This window comes from Aulostomus chinensis, chromosome 1 (genome assembly GCF_037954235.1).
Source record: "Aulostomus chinensis isolate RoL2024-O1b breed Wild chromosome 1, RoL_Achi_v1.0, whole genome shotgun sequence".
In the NCBI taxonomy this organism is placed as follows: domain Eukaryota; kingdom Metazoa; phylum Chordata; class Actinopteri; order Syngnathiformes; family Aulostomidae; genus Aulostomus; species Aulostomus chinensis.
The window spans coordinates 62,165,041-62,180,106 of NC_141320.1; the positions used below are offsets into that span (position 1 = coordinate 62,165,041).

General features: G+C 47.4%; 2 protein-coding genes across 8 annotated transcripts in view; one reads left to right on the forward strand and one right to left on the reverse strand.

Moving 5' to 3' along the window:
- Positions 1–15,066, forward strand: part of LOC147272633 (gamma-aminobutyric acid receptor subunit gamma-3-like) — a 74,979-nt gene that overhangs the window by 29,941 nt on the left and 29,972 nt on the right. Inside the window, exons 5-6 of the mRNA XM_086198650.1 lie at positions 11,666–11,757; positions 12,007–12,138. Of these exons, the coding sequence (XP_086054776.1) occupies positions 11,666–11,757; positions 12,007–12,138 (224 nt within the window). The remainder of the gene's footprint in view (positions 1–11,665; positions 11,758–12,006; positions 12,139–15,066) is intronic.
- The window catches only part of cfap221 (cilia and flagella associated protein 221), a 100,873-nt gene continuing 96,603 nt past the window's right edge, over positions 10,797–15,066 (reverse strand). For 6 of the 7 annotated variants that reach the window (XM_086198502.1, XM_086198511.1, XM_086198519.1 and 3 more), the window contains one exon: positions 10,797–10,949. In XM_086198502.1, the coding sequence (XP_086054628.1) occupies positions 10,924–10,949 (26 nt within the window). In that variant the 3' untranslated portion in view covers positions 10,797–10,923. The remainder of the gene's footprint in view (positions 10,950–15,066) is intronic. The other variant, XM_086198553.1, reaches the window with a different exon arrangement.

Consider the following 15,066-nt stretch of genomic DNA (forward strand, 5'->3'; position numbering starts at 1 on the left):
GACGGCTGAGGGGGGCATACTGTATGTTAGCAGCAGGGGAATTCTTCGCACTCTAAAGTTTGTGTTTTCTCATTAAAATGTTGTGAGAGTCCGACTGAAGCCGACGTGAGAGCGGATTGTGGTCCAGAGATCTTCCAGCTAGATTCCGGGGCACTTTGGTTCTGAGACGGAGCACTAAGCCCTCTCTGTCCTTACCGAGGTGAAATAACCAGATTGAAGGTTTAGACGCTGCTCGCAAATACACACGAACACAAATGACCCTGCAGGTCCGGGTAGGGCTGAGCGACATGACCAAATTTTATATCCCAATATAGCTCATTTTATATCCTGATACGATATACATCACCATATAGCACATTCTTGGTAAATTCAATGAATGAACAGTTTATTTTATTTTTGCCCAGCGCTCATCATATAAAGCAGGTAACAACGCTACCCATGTGTTTGCGGCTGGGCATTTCATATCTAGGATTGAGTGTTTGCACGAACTCAAGAAACCCCCGTTTCTCGACCGTGTAGATTGGAATCATATCTTTACAGATGTGCCAACCCTAACGGCCACGGTTATTTCCTTCCGTCTGCGGGAGGTATGGCTATATGGTGAGCCGCGGGTAAAAGCCTGTTGCAATGTCTGCGTCTGGAGTTTCTTCTTAACGTCACTCGGCCCAGCTTTTGCTGCTTTTTCTCGTTGACTCTCTCTGTATTCTTTGTCATGATTCTTTTTTCAGGTGATAAAAAAGTTACTCGTGTTCGAGTCTGTTGTTGGGATCGGGCAGCGGCATACTTTACAAAGTGCAGTGGTCTGATCCTTGTCGGTCTTTTTATATCCAAACCACCGCCATATGACAGAAGTTCCCCCTCTTTTAGGTACAAGCTCGTCGGTTTGCGCTGGTTGTTCGTCATCTTGTTGTTGTTTAGATTGAGAATTGGTAACATGTTCTTCTGTGTGGCGTCCACCGTCTTCCTCCATGGCTGTGTATGTTAGAGCCGCGTGCCTGGGCTTGCCGTAAGGCGCGTCGGTGACGTAAAATACTGCCGTAAAGCCTGTTTTGCGATCCCGCGATATAAACGATGAAGTTTAACATTAAACAATAGACATTTTCTATCGTCCAGACGATATATATTGTGATATCGTCCAGCCCTAGGTCCGGGTGTGGTTGTTAGCATCTGGTTCCTCATCATGGCTGCGGGACCCAGACGAGAACTTCCAGTCTATCAGTGCCTCATGAGCGTAAATGGTCGCTGTGTGTGGGCGGGGTTTAGTGATTTCTTGACGGATGGATCAACTGTATATTGATGTAACCGTGTGAAAGCAGCAGAAATAGAGGCGATGGAGCAGGAAGCAGCTTGCTAGAGTCAGAGGAGGAAGCTCTCACGGCTCAGCGTCTAGTAGCTGGGAGTTCTGCGTCCGGGCCCAGTGACTCTCGGGCCAACGGCAGCGTCGCTAGCACGGCTAACCTTCTTAAATTTGTCCCCCTTGAAACAGCAGAGCTGTTCCACCATGCTCTTGTTTCTATTTATAACTGCGCACACCGCGCTGATCACTTCACCTCGTCAAGTACTGCAATAACAAAAGACGGTACTTCAGTACACACTCAGAATGAGGCGTAATCCAGCAGCCCGGAGTGGGTCAGTGGGGCAGGGCCGGCCGCGACTCCTGGGAGCCCAAACTTTGTTTCAGCGGAGCGTCCCGCCGTGACATGCCAGTGGTTTTCCTCTCTCGTGGTGCTGATTGGCTTCACGCTGTCAGGACTGATGGACGCTGGTCAGTGGGACGCGGATCCTCGGCCACCCCTGGGGTCGGCTGCTCTGGAATCAGTCCCACTCTTTTATCTGTCTCCCTCTCCCTCTCTGCATGCCTCGGCATGTCTTCTTCCTCTGCTTGTAGCCGTTTCTCTGCAAATGTCACAATGTCGGAGTGAAAAAACAACGAATTTCTCCAGCGTTTCTTTTTTAAAAGCTCCCTGTTCACACTCGGCTGAACACACTGGGGCTCGCACTCGTCCTCTTGCTTCATCGTCCGTCTTGAGACCTCAATTTAGTGCTCTCTCTGAACTTCCTGAGAGTGTGTGTGTGGCTTCCACATGAAAAACCAGGTCAATTCCCCTGGGTGCAGACGCGTGATCTATACTGATGACACACACACACGAGTGTCTCCAATGGTCAGTGACCAAACTCCAGGAACTTCTAATGGCTCTGCTCCCGGGCTGATGGTCATTACAGACACGCTGTGACGAACGCTCGATTGATTAAACAGCACTCGCCACATTTAAAGTCAGGAGCAAGCGCGGAGCTCTCAAAGCCACGGCTGCCGGCGGCGTCAGATAACACTGCCAGCAAATTAAGCGACAAAGATGGACACTCTCTGATAGCAACATCACGGCGTCTCTGTCTCAGAGTGACGGGTGGCGGCTATTGTATGTGCCGGCGTGTACGCACGGAGTGTAGAAATGACTTGGACCACCTGCTCGGAGTGTGAAATAGGCGGCGATATCTGGAGCCCCGCGAGGACGGGAGCCAGGAGAGCAGCGGGTGTGGTGGCAGTTGAGGCAAAGCCTGACGTACTGAAGCTGACTGACCTCCTCCCACGATCCCTGATATCAAAATGAAAACACTGTCATATTCCACAATCAGGGACACACGGCTGCTACTTCCCCATCTGGTAGCAACTCTTCTCAACGTGTGCGCGCGTGTGTGTGTGTGTGTGTGTGTGTGTGTTCAGACACTGGTTGGTGTTGGTTTGCTTATTGATTCTTAGAAGTTGCTAGTTCCGGGGGGGGGGGGGGGGGGCAAAGCCAAACATTCCTGGATGCACAAACAAGCGGTGCAGTCTGTGACCCGAGCGTTTCTGGTCGTCAGATATTTATCCTGTGTATGTGAAGCAGAGGTGTTGAGGCATCGCTCAGGTGCTTTTTAATCCTGGTTGCTTCTCCCACGCTCTTGGACTCGGTCCAGTTGTGCTCAAGTGTATAAAAGTAGTGTTGAGTCCTTCAGAGGTGCCAGTGAAGGGCATCTCAAGACGTTTCCCCCGTGACCCTCCAGACAATCGACCACCTCTTACTGATTCACTGGTTATTGTAGCGGCAGGTGTTGGTAGCGCATGGTTAGCGCCCCCTCCTCCACAGCGGCTAACACATACATTGCTGGCCTCGTTGCAGTACTACAGTGCCGTACCAAACGTTCTCACGCCAAACTTCACCGTGACCTCGCCATGTTAGCGGTAGCTGGCGGGGAGCTCGCTTCCTCCTGCTAGTTGAATATCTCCCCCTGGTGGTAAGAGGTGTCATTGCTCCAGCACAGTCAAATGAGCTGCCTCCTCTGATGGATGAAGCGATCGACAGAGTTCTCTCTCCTTCCATTAATTGCGCCCCGTCAAGTCTCAGTTATTGGGAACGCCATCAAGTAAGTCCTCGATGATTTTCGTATGTTGTAATGTTAGAAAACTATGAAAAAATTGTCCAAAATTGCTCCGTTTTATTCCAGCAAGTGTCCAAACCAGTTACGTTGGTCACGGTTGGGTTTAACCCGGTGATTATTCAGACTGTCACAGCCCAAAATGTTCAACAAACTTCACCGGAGAAGTTGGAAAATAGAACGTTAAAAAGTTTCCGCACGCTTGAAACACTTGAATAAACAATTTAATTCATCATGAGATTACATTTTAGCGCTCGGATTAATCAATTAAGTCACCGTGCAGCTGCAGTAATTAGTTGCAGAGCATAAAAATCCCCCTCAAGTGTTCCGTTAGCATGAGCAATGCTAATACCGTGACCTCGGTGTTGATAGTTGTGGAGTCGGTTTCAGACTCAGATTTTCCTCGCTGCACCTGCTTTGGTTTGGTGGTCATTGCATTTGCTGGCAACGAGTTAGGACATTCAGAAAAAAGAAGTCGTGTCCACCCCCAGGATCCTTCACGGAAGCAGTCGAGAAAGTGGGCGGATGGGAGGCTCTTTGGAGGTTTGTCCTGACTGCTGCGGCCCAGGACTACTTTAAGCCAAACCGCAGAACGTTCCCCTCTCAGAAATAAACTTCCTGTGACGCAGGGACAGTGTGACATGTTGTAGGAGTCTGAGACACTGTGTTTTTTTGGGGGGGGCACATGTGTCACCCGGTCTGGAGCTGCAGAGGAGCTGCTCCCTCTCAGCATCAGCAGAGTGTCGGAGCAGATCATTTTCACCAGCAACGAAGTGTCGGCCTCCTGTCCCCGCCGTCTGACAGCTGCGTCGCACCTCGGCTTTGTTACATCACGGCAGAGATGTACTTCATCCGTCTCTGCACGGGAGTTCAGCGGAACGGCTCCAGCCGGAGCGTCAGAGCTTCATGTATTCGCTCGGTCCTGCTGCAGCGGATCAAAGCGGGGAGGATGTAAAACCTCCTACAGTCCCTCAGGAAACCATGACCAGGCTCCCGGTAGAGGGAGACCACATCGTTAGCTGGTTCTGTTCAATCCAGTGGCTCTGACGCTCAGAACCACACGGTCCCCTCGCTCTGATTCTGGTCATTTTGGTTTCCTGGTAGCAGCAGAGAAGTTCAGAGACCCTTTTTCCTCCCGATACCTGAGTCCTGATCTGGTACCAGTGCAGTCAGGATATTTCTATATTTGCTAGCCAACAGCTACTGCTAGCTAACAGCTACTGCTAGCCGCTTCGTCTTTGTTGTAGTAACATCAGTGTTTGAAAATGGCAGCACGGCGCCGTTGTAGGAGCAGCAGAGTCATTATCCAGAGACGTGAGGGCAGCTGATGACTCCCATCCTGCTCCCTCCAGTAGGAAGTGCTGACATATAGAAGGGGGAGGAGCTTAGAGTCTGAACTCTGTGAAGGCACCTCCTGCTGGCCGGTGGAGGGAAGGCAGGGTCAGGAACCAGATCTGTCACACACTCTGTCTGGTTAAGGGTGAAGTGGACTGTCACTGAGGATGGAATATCGTGTGTGTGTGTGTGCGCGCTCCGTCCTCTTGTTTTCATACATCACGTTGCGTTTCATCAGCGTTCAGCGACGGTTAGTTTCTGATTGTGCTGGTGGGGATTTTCGGTCTGTTTTTGTTGTTGCTGCTTCATAAGAACTGAATATTCTTTTGAGTGTAAAATTCTTCCTCTTCCTCCCATTCATCAACAGTCGTTGGTCTTCAGGATCTGTCTTTGATCATCCAGAGAAGATGGGAGATCTCCATTTATTATTTTCCACTATTTTCTCCAAACGGCATGTACTTTTTCATTTTGAACATCTTCATAGCAAATGTTACTGTGCAGTAGTCGTAGTAGTATTGGGGCATTAGTAGACATGAAATTGGTTATTTATATACAGCATAACACATTCATTGTTGCTCAACGTATTGAAATCACGAGTCTGAAGAAGCTGAAGTGGTTTTATTCCTGAATCTATTCATAAAGTAACAATAATCCACAAATCACAACTCCAGCCTGTGCACACAAGCGTTCATGACCCTAAACTTTACCACCGTCATACAAAAAACTTCTTTTCCAATTCAATAATTAATCCTCTATCAAAAGAAGTTCAAGTCAGCGACGGAGTTGTAGTTTTCCTGTTTGTTATTCCTGGTTATTCTTTACTTTTTCAAATCATAAACGTAACAATCATGGAGCTGAAAACCGGCTTTCATGGAGAATAAAATCTATAAACTTTGTCAGGCAGCACAAAAGCGTTGAACAGGATATCGCGATCGCGTTCAAAGGGTTTTCGGCGTAATATGAGAGACGATAATCCTTCGCCGGTCCAAAAGACCGATGGTAGACTGAGAGTCCCAGCGGCTACGAGGACATTCAAGTCACAAACATCCTTCCATCGACAAGCCGACCAAAGAACCGACACGCCAATTTCCTGGAGCGTGTAAACGTATGAGGTTTGTGAACGTCGCCGACCGAGATGCTAAAAGCTGTTTTCATGTCGCTCGTTGAATTTGAACTTGTTGGTGAATTGTGGCTCAAGTCAGAAACCGCCTGTGTCTTTGTTCTGGGTCGGACTCACGGGGCTCGGCGAGCGACGAGGGACCGACGGCCGTCAACATCCGTCCAGCAAATGTGTTTGTAGGGTAATGTTAGGGGACGTGTCATCCTGAGCTAAAAGAAAACGTCTGACAGATGCAATGTTTCACAGCAGCTGACGGTCAACGGTGTGTGTGAGTGTGTGTGATTGATAGCCTGTTTACACACACACACACACAGTGGGGCAGCTTCCCTTTGACCTGATGAACGGACTCAAGCACAAGTTCTGCGAATGACTTCGGCCTTTTCCTCTCCCTGCCTCCATTCGGTTTATTGACGTCCATTTTTGTTGTCCTGCCTTCATCCTGCAGCCGGAGGTTCCGCTGATGAAGACAAAAAGTGGTTTATTGTCCCCACAAATCCTGAGATCAAGGTTGTCCTTTGCAAAGGAGGTCTAACCAAATCAACCGTCTCTCCGGTCCCCGACGTATCGACAATGGACACATTTATCATTCCATAATTAAAAGAAAAAAGCCCAGGCGAGGGCGGGTGAGTGGGAGATGAAGAGGATGGATTGTCACTGGGACGGCGCTCGTCCATCAGTCCCCCTGGCGTCTATTAGTCAGCGGGTCACGTGAGCAGGGCGACACAGACAGATGCCACTCTAATTAACCGGCGTGTTGAGTGCCGACAGCGGTTTTGCATTGACGGCGCAAGGACGGAAACTTCTCCAGCATGTTGCGACGTACCGGAACGACCAAGACGCCGTCTCCCTCGCCTGCTCCAGATGAAGTTACATTTGTTGTACAAGTTCCCACTAAGATGTCTGCTGTCGACCGATGGCCATCTAACTTGATGATTCTACGTAGTTTTGAGAGAACACACACCAGCCGCTTCCTCCCATCAGAGGGGCGGAGCCTAACCTCCTCACCTGCTTTGATCCGTGAATGTTTGTAACATAGACAATTAAATTGAGAGTTTTTGCGAGCCTCGGCGCTGCAGCTTGGATTCTCCATCAGTTCTCTAACATCATCAAGAATCCAGCAGAAACACGCGACTCCCTTTCAGCTGGAGGTGGATTTGCACTCCTCATGAAGGATGTGTCGAAGCGTCCCTGGAGGTCATGTGACCCGTCATCTGGTTCAGGCTGCAGTTTTGACTCTGGGTGTTGTTGTGGTCTGGAGATTTTAGTGATGAATAGAAGTCATGCAGCCGGTAGAAGAGGACCCCCCCCCCCCCCCGCCGCCCTTATTCGCCCCTCCTCCTCTCTCTTCTCCACAGGAAAATCAGTGCGTTCAGATATTTGGAATTTGAAACCAAACTCTTTTATTAGGCCGGAAATGAATTTATGAACAGTTTGGGTTTGATGGACTCGTCCCCACCAGGGAGGCGCCGCAGGAGCCCGACGCCTGGTGGTTTGAGGGAGAGCACGTGCGGCAGCAGACGCATGAAGTAGCGGTGCAGACCGAGTTTCAGTATTTGTACTCCAAAGCGTCAGGGAGGATTCCAGCTGGCGACATTCACCCACTGAGAGCTGCCGGTTTGCTATTTCCCCTTTGTCCCCGCAAGGTTTTGTGTCAGAAGGGGGGCGCGCCGCCCCCAGGAGAACTCTTCACCTGCATCTACTGCCCCATCTCTCCGTGGGGTCTGTGGAAGGTTACGTGCGTCGCCCGCCCGCCCGTTTGTTGAAGGTGCGGCGGTTTGACAGCCTGGCCCCTGCCGTCGTTTCAGCTTAATTCAGCGTCCTTGAGGGCCCTGAGAGGACCAGATTTTTCTGACCACGTTTTGCTCTCCCAATCAACATCTGACGAGCAGGCGACACGCGTCATTGTAGGGATGAGAAATACGACGTTGTCGTGATGTCACGGAGCGAACGAGAGAGCGGGAAACCTCTGATGTGTTCAGTGGAGGCTGGTTCAGACTCGTGTCTGTGGTTGACCTTCTTTCATCCAGAACTTCCTCTTGTTCTGTGTGTGTGTGTGTGTGGGGGGGGATTCTCCGTCCCAGCAGCCTCACCTCTCTCCTGTCGCTCAGCCGTGTTTTGGAGCCGGACGAAGGACTGCAGGTGCTGACTGTACATCGGGCCGAAGCCCAGCGCTCGTTCCTGCAAGCTCTCCTCTGGTGTTGCATTCAAAGCTACGAAGCTTCAAAGCTTTTTTTGCTACATTTTTAGGAATGAAGGAGCCATGTTAATGACATCACACACACAGGCTTTAAAATGCCACTCATATCTGCAGGTAGGGTTTTGTTTCTTACACATGTGACAGAAGTTCATCGTCCCCCCTGAGCTGTACTTGTGTTTATTTCTGCCTGTCACACGCGAGCAGCGTCTCCGTCGGGGTGCCTGCGGGGCACGGCTGCAGCAGTGCATTCTGGGGGTCGGACACATCATAATGATGGCGTATCACCAGAAGTGGACGGGTGCTCGTCATGTTTATCTTTCCTCTCCTTCCTGGGGGATTGAAACTGTAGTTCAGACACCACGAAGAAGTCTGGGAGATATAAATACTTCACTTATAAATATTTATACTGACGATGCGGCATCAGTTTTGCCTCAATAAATACATTCGTTAGTAATTTCAGAGATTACCTCCACCGCAAAGCCCTCGACGATGAAGGGAAAGAGGTGATTTTGGAGTTGAGTTGACTCGGTCAGAGTCGAATCAGTGTTTTTTTAGCAGCCTTTTTGAGGAGGTGAAAAGCAGCGCTGGGCAGCCACCCGGTGACCAGCCAGTGTTTGGTTTAAGGGTCACAGGCATGGGGGGGCGCTAGCTCTGAACATGTTGTACTTGCATCAGCAGTCAACGATGATTGACTCCTTTTGATGACCGCTTTGATGCTGCGGCTCTTACTTTGCCCGTGTGGGAGTTTAGTGGTGTTCCCCTCCCCCCATTTTCTAAATGACGGTTTGCTCCCTCAAACTCTCAGCCGACATCAACATTTCCGGCTCAGTAAGATGTCAATCAAGCTCCCGCTTAGCACAATGTTGTAAAGATTGCATATCAGCAGCCCTCTTGGGAAACATGTTTTGGTACATGGCGAATGTGGGAAATGTGGCTGAGCGACGCCTGTAATTGGGAAGGATTGCGCTCTCTCTCCCTGTAAAAGAGACAAGACGGCTGGATAAGGAGGCAGCTATTTGTTCCGAGGCTGTTCAAGTCAAGCTAATTAATTTCAGTCAGACATGCTTGGCTGTCAACATCCTTTGGCTTTCATAATGGCTTTTATATTATCAGATTGTGTTTGGTATTTGCATTTCTAAAGAGGGCTGAACTCATTGTTTTCTACATACCAGCGCGTGTATTTGCACGCAGGCTGAGAGAAAACCACGCACGCGCCAGATAAACCCTGGTCAAACTCAGCAACGGTCCAAAAGTACAGATATTCAAACCCGTCTGAGAAGGACCTGTAGCGTCGGAGCTAACGGCTAACATGCAAGCCACCAGCTTATGCTGTCGCCTGTTCTTTTCAAGGGGGCCAAAAGGCTCCTGCATTAGTCGCCAACTTGTGACGAAAGAAGGCGAGATTTTAGAGCGAGTGACTCAAATGAGCGCGGAGCAACAGCCCCGAACTTTGACACTGAAGAAAAATTCAACTTGTTTGAGAGGTTAACTTCTGAGCGAACCGCTAACACGCTTTCTAGCTAGCAACTATTTGACGTTTATGAGTGCTTATTTATTCTTTACTCCGCTTAATTGTGTGGTTTCACTCTCACCACTTGAAGTCATTATCACCTGAATGCTAACAATCCCTAACACGTGAAGGAAAATGAGATTTTCGCCCTTTTAAGTTGGTAAAAGTAAAGGTTAATGTTTTAAGACTGAGCCTGTTTGAGGAATGGAGCCGTAGCTGCTGAGCTAGCTGACACACATGCTAGCTGGCGCTACGTCCACCATTCCCTGTGGACTAATTGGGCCGAACAAGTGAATGGAACCTCTCCAGTTGAGTCACGGCTCCACAAATGAGTCCTTGTATGTGCAGACATACCATTTATTCATTCTGTACATGCAAATTTGTCACCTACAGCCTTTCCCGTGCAGTGAATTCCCTTCTCAGGGGAAATAATTAATTTTTGACCATGTGAGGGATTCCTTTAGCGCTTCGCCTACGTCTAAAAAATAAATAAAATGGTGACAGCAGAGACGCTAGTTTATCAGGTTCTAAATAATTTAAAACCCCAAATACAAAATTAATGCTCTAAATAATGAACTCGCTTCTGGTTTTGTGGGATTTGCCAGCAGACAATACACACCTTTGATTATCTCATTGTTTTTGGTCAACGGCCGTGAGTAACGGAGTCCCTGAACGCCTCCTGACTTTAAAACGGATCAGCATGAGCCTCAGTAGTTAATTTCTGTCAGATACGGCCAAACACCGGGCTCCACTGTTTTGCATAACAGCCATGAATAATGGACCTGCCTCAGTGCCTTGTCTTGTAGGCGCCGTCCCCAAAAGGACTCCAGGAAGCAGAAAATCCCATTTGGGGATCACTAGGCGAGCTCACGCGAGGCAGACGTAGCATGTAGCGGCGTTGGCTTTGATGTAGCTGTCTGAATTAAGGCCGCATCACTTCCAGCGCGTCTCTTTGCGATTGTCCCGCAAAGGTCACGCGAGAAGACCGGGGTTCTCTGTGACAAGATGTTTGAGGAAGGTCACGTCTCATCCGTCCGGTTCCGGGAAAGGTCAGGTGGGGAGCGGGGGGCGAGCGGGTTTGTCACATGTAGAAGTATAAGAGTGAAAACGGGAGGAATCGCAAAGAAAGCTTACGAGTGACCTTATCACTTTAGTATCAGTCCACCCGGTTTACGTTGTAGCTGGCGTCCGTCTGGAGTTGCACGTTACAGATGGAACAGACAGTCAGAAGCAAGAGGATGAGTCCAGAATGTTTATTGGTAGATTGACTGTAGTTGTGACTCTTCTGAGAATGCTGGTTGTACGGGTCCTGCAACATCACGCCCGGGGCAGGTCCCAGCGGTCCGTTCAGGATCCTGGCTGAGCGATTAGACCTGGGAGTAAGAACACAACATTAATCCCTTCTTCCACGAGCTGCTAGTTTACTTCTATGTCTTTATTTTTAACACGTTCAGCTCCGAGGTGGGTTGTGACAAATGATTTGATGAAGGATGATTGTCGGTGTCGGTGCCCCCCCCCCCCCCCCTCCTGCTAGGATGGGTGTCCAGCAGCCATTCTCCTCCTCGAAGAGGAACTGGAACTGCGGCAACAATAGTGGCTTCACTGTCTCAGTGATGCAGCAGAGAGCTGCGGCCCCCAAGAGGGAGGGCTCACACCCTCTGCCAGCTGTTTGGCTGGGTTCTTGTGACGAGTTGCCTTGTAGAGGCTTGACGCTCGTTAACGAGTCAATCAGGATTTGCGCTGTGTGACATGCCTGCAATCCCCAACACGGCAAGAGAAAAACAGCTTTCTGTGTGTGACACACAACAACGCAACATTTCACCTGGCTGAGTAAATAAATTCAGATTCAGTATTCTTAAGATGAAAGGTCACTGCTGAAGTCAGCAATCTGGGAGAGTATAATCACATCAAATGCACATCGAGTATTTCAGGTGGTTTCTTTTTTGGGGGGGGGGCACATTTGTGCTAAAAAAACACATTATTGGTTCCTAGAGACCGTGCTGCGGAGCACAGATGCGCCTCCTGGGCCTCTGCGCTATTTTTAAAAGCCTCCTCAGATCAGCATATTGACCCCCCTCTCTCTCCCCAGGAATACCAGATCGATATCATCTTCGCCCAAACCTGGGTGGACACACGCCTGCGCTACAACAGCAGCAGCATGCGGATCCTAACCCTCAACAGGTACCAGCAGCAGCATGTCTTCATATTGACGAGCAGTTTATATTTGTTCTGCGGCGGCAGATCTCATTTGAGAACAATAGTCTTCTCTTTGGAGGAGACCTCTAATTAACGGAACCAATCGATTGGCGTGCTTCGTCTTCCCTATAGCGTCTGTGTATTTTATGATCCTCTAATTGAGGAGTGGAGCCGCTTCCTGCGTTTCTTTAACACAGAATTTCACCCTCCTGTCTTTCTCCGGCTCTCAATTAGCAACATGGTCGGCTTGATCTGGCTGCCCGACACCATCTTCAGGAATTCCAAGAATGCCGATTCCCACTGGATAACGACGCCCAATCAGCTGCTCCGGATTTGGAACAATGGGAAAATTCTCTACACGCTGAGGTAGAAGCCCTCAAAGCCCCCAGTCTGGAACACGCCATGCCCAGAGCATAGATCCCCTTCTGTCCTCTGAGCTGAGACCTGCTGACAGCTAGTTAGCTTAGCACAATAAATGATAGCATCCCTGTGTCATTGAAGTTGTCAAAGATACTTTTGTTCCCAGATTTTCTGTGAATTCAGCATTTGAATTACCCTAAATTTGTAGTCGTAGAACCAGACCAAAACAGGCGTAGCGTTTTGTTGTGAGAAAGATTTTCTATGTGTCGCGATCCACAGTGACTGATACCATTCAGTGTGACTGTCAAGCGAAAACCTGGATACCGGACGATGTAGGTGAAATGTGCTCGATCGCTGTTGTGTTTCTGACAGGAGTCGGGCATAACTTAATTACACATAGATGTAAACGCAACCGACACTTGAGGTCGAATTGACAGGAAGTACAACTGGCATTTCAACGGCAGGTTTACCTGCTACTTCTGCCTTGGTTTTGTCACATCAAAATTAGCGGTGTAACGATTCATCCACTCCATCACGCTCCCGGACAACATATGGATCTCCCATGGTTTTCAAATGTAACCAATCAACTACATCGATTTTAGGCAAAAACACGCAGTGTGTGGCAGCACTTTGGTTTTAGCAAAGATGGAGCTGTCTGTAGCATCTGCAATAGCAGGTCAAGCTCTGGTTGAACTTGATCTACTTTTCCTGAAAATGAAAGCCATCCTTACTTGTTCAGCCTCTGTTCAAAGTTAAACTGGGCCTGGTAAAACACAAAGAAAGCACAGGAACAACTTGTTTCCTTTTCATATTTTTATTGTCTCAATTAGGGTGGATATTTTAAATGAAATGGTCATGCTTTGTAATCCTTAGCATCTTTGGACCTTTCATAATCATTAGTCACCTTTACCTTATCCAGGGATCCAAGTCCAAGCGGCATAGCGTTAGAAACGGAAACCCAAGGTAAGCTGGCCCTTTCCTCCCACAGAGTCATCAGCCAAACAATTCCCATCTTGCACCAGTGGCCTGTTTGATGTTTCCCCCAAGCTGAAAATTTGTGTTCCTTTTGGTGCTGCAGCAGCTGCTCAGACGGACAGAGGGAGCTGGGTGGCGGCCTGCAGCCAGGTGCTTCCAAACAAATAAACACAGAACAATAAATTAAGGTTACACGCATTCATACTGGCCGTCTGATCGGAAGCACCTGGCTGCAGGCCGCCGCCCAGCTCGCTCTGTCTGCCACCAACAGGCCACTGGTGCAAGATGGGAACTGTTTGCTATCTTGTTAGGTTGTCTGATGGCTTCAAGGGATGCAGGTTGGACTTGGAACTCCGGGTAATGAAAAGATAGTGAGTTAGTTTCTTAAAAAAAAGAAAATGTTCATTGCCTTTCTAGAAAGTTCTAGAAAAGAAGAGAACATTTTGTGTTCTAGAACGTTCTAGAAAAGGAACATTTGTCGCCTTATAGGCGACAAATGTTCTAGAAAAGAAGAAAATGAAAAATGAAAATGTTCATTGCCTTTCTAGAACGTTCTAGAAAAGGAACATTTGTCGCCTTATAGGCGACAAACGTTCTAGAAAAGAAGACAACATTTTCTTTTCTAGAACATTTGTCGCCTTATAGGCGACAAAGGAAATGTTTTCTTTTTCTAGAACATTTTAGAACATTTGGCAATGAACATTTTCTTTTCTAAAGAAAAGAAAACAACAGAAAAGAAAATGTCTTCTTTTCTAGAACATTTGTCGCCTTATAGGCGACAAATGTTCCTTTTCTAGAACGTTCTAGAAAAGGAACATTTGTCGCCTTGTAGGCGACAAACGTTCTAGAAAAGAAGAGAACATTTTCTTTTCTAGAACATTTGTCACCTATAAGGACAATAGGTTCTTTCTTTCTAGAAAAGAAAATGTTCTCTTCTTTTCTAGAACGTTTGTCGCCTATAAGGCGACAAATGTTCCTTTTCTAGAACGTTCTAGAAAGGCAATGAACATTTTCTTTTCTAGAACGTTCTAGAAAAAAACCTCTAGAAAAGAAGACAACATTTTCTTTTCTAGAACATTTGTCACCTATCAGGACAATAGGTTCTTTCTTTCTAGAAAAGAAAATGTTGTCTGCTTTTCTAGAACATTTGTCGCTTATAAGGCGACAAATGTTCCTTTTCTAGAACGTTCTAGAAAGGCAATGAACATTTTCTTTTCTAGAACGTTCTAGAAAAGGAACATTTGTCGCCTATAAGGCGACAAATGTTCTAGAAAAGAAGACAACATTTTCTTTTCTAGAACATTTGTCGCCTTATAGGTGACAAATGTTCTAGAAAAGAAAATGTTCTAGAAAAAGAAAACATTTCCTTTTCTAGAACACAAAATGTTCTCTTTTCTAGAACATTTGTCGCCTATAAGGCGACAAATGTTCTAGAAAAGAAGACAACATTTTCTTTTCTAGAAAGAAAGAACCTATTGTCCTGATAGGTGACAAATGTTCTAGAAAAGAAAATGTTCTCTTCTTTTCTAGAACGTTTGTCGCTTTTAAGGCGACAAATGTTCCTTTTCTAGAACGTTCTAGAAAAAAAACATTTGTCGCCTATAAGGCGACAAATGTTCTAGAAAAGAAGACAACATTTTCTTTTCTAGAACATTTGTCGCCTTATAGGTGACAAATGTTCTAGAAAAGAAAATGTTCATTGCCTTGTGCTCTAAAATGTTCTAGAAAAAGAAAACATTTCCTTTGTCGCCTATAAGGCAATGAACATTTTCTTTTCTAGAACAGAACGCCTTATAGGGAGGATTTGGGAAAGGAACATTTGTCGCCTATAAGGCGTTCTGTTCTAGAAAAGAAAATGTTCATTGCCTTATAGGCGACAAAGGAAATGTTTTCTTTTTCTAGAACATTTTAGAGCACAAGGCAATGAACATTTTCTTTTCTAGAACATTTGTCGCCTAT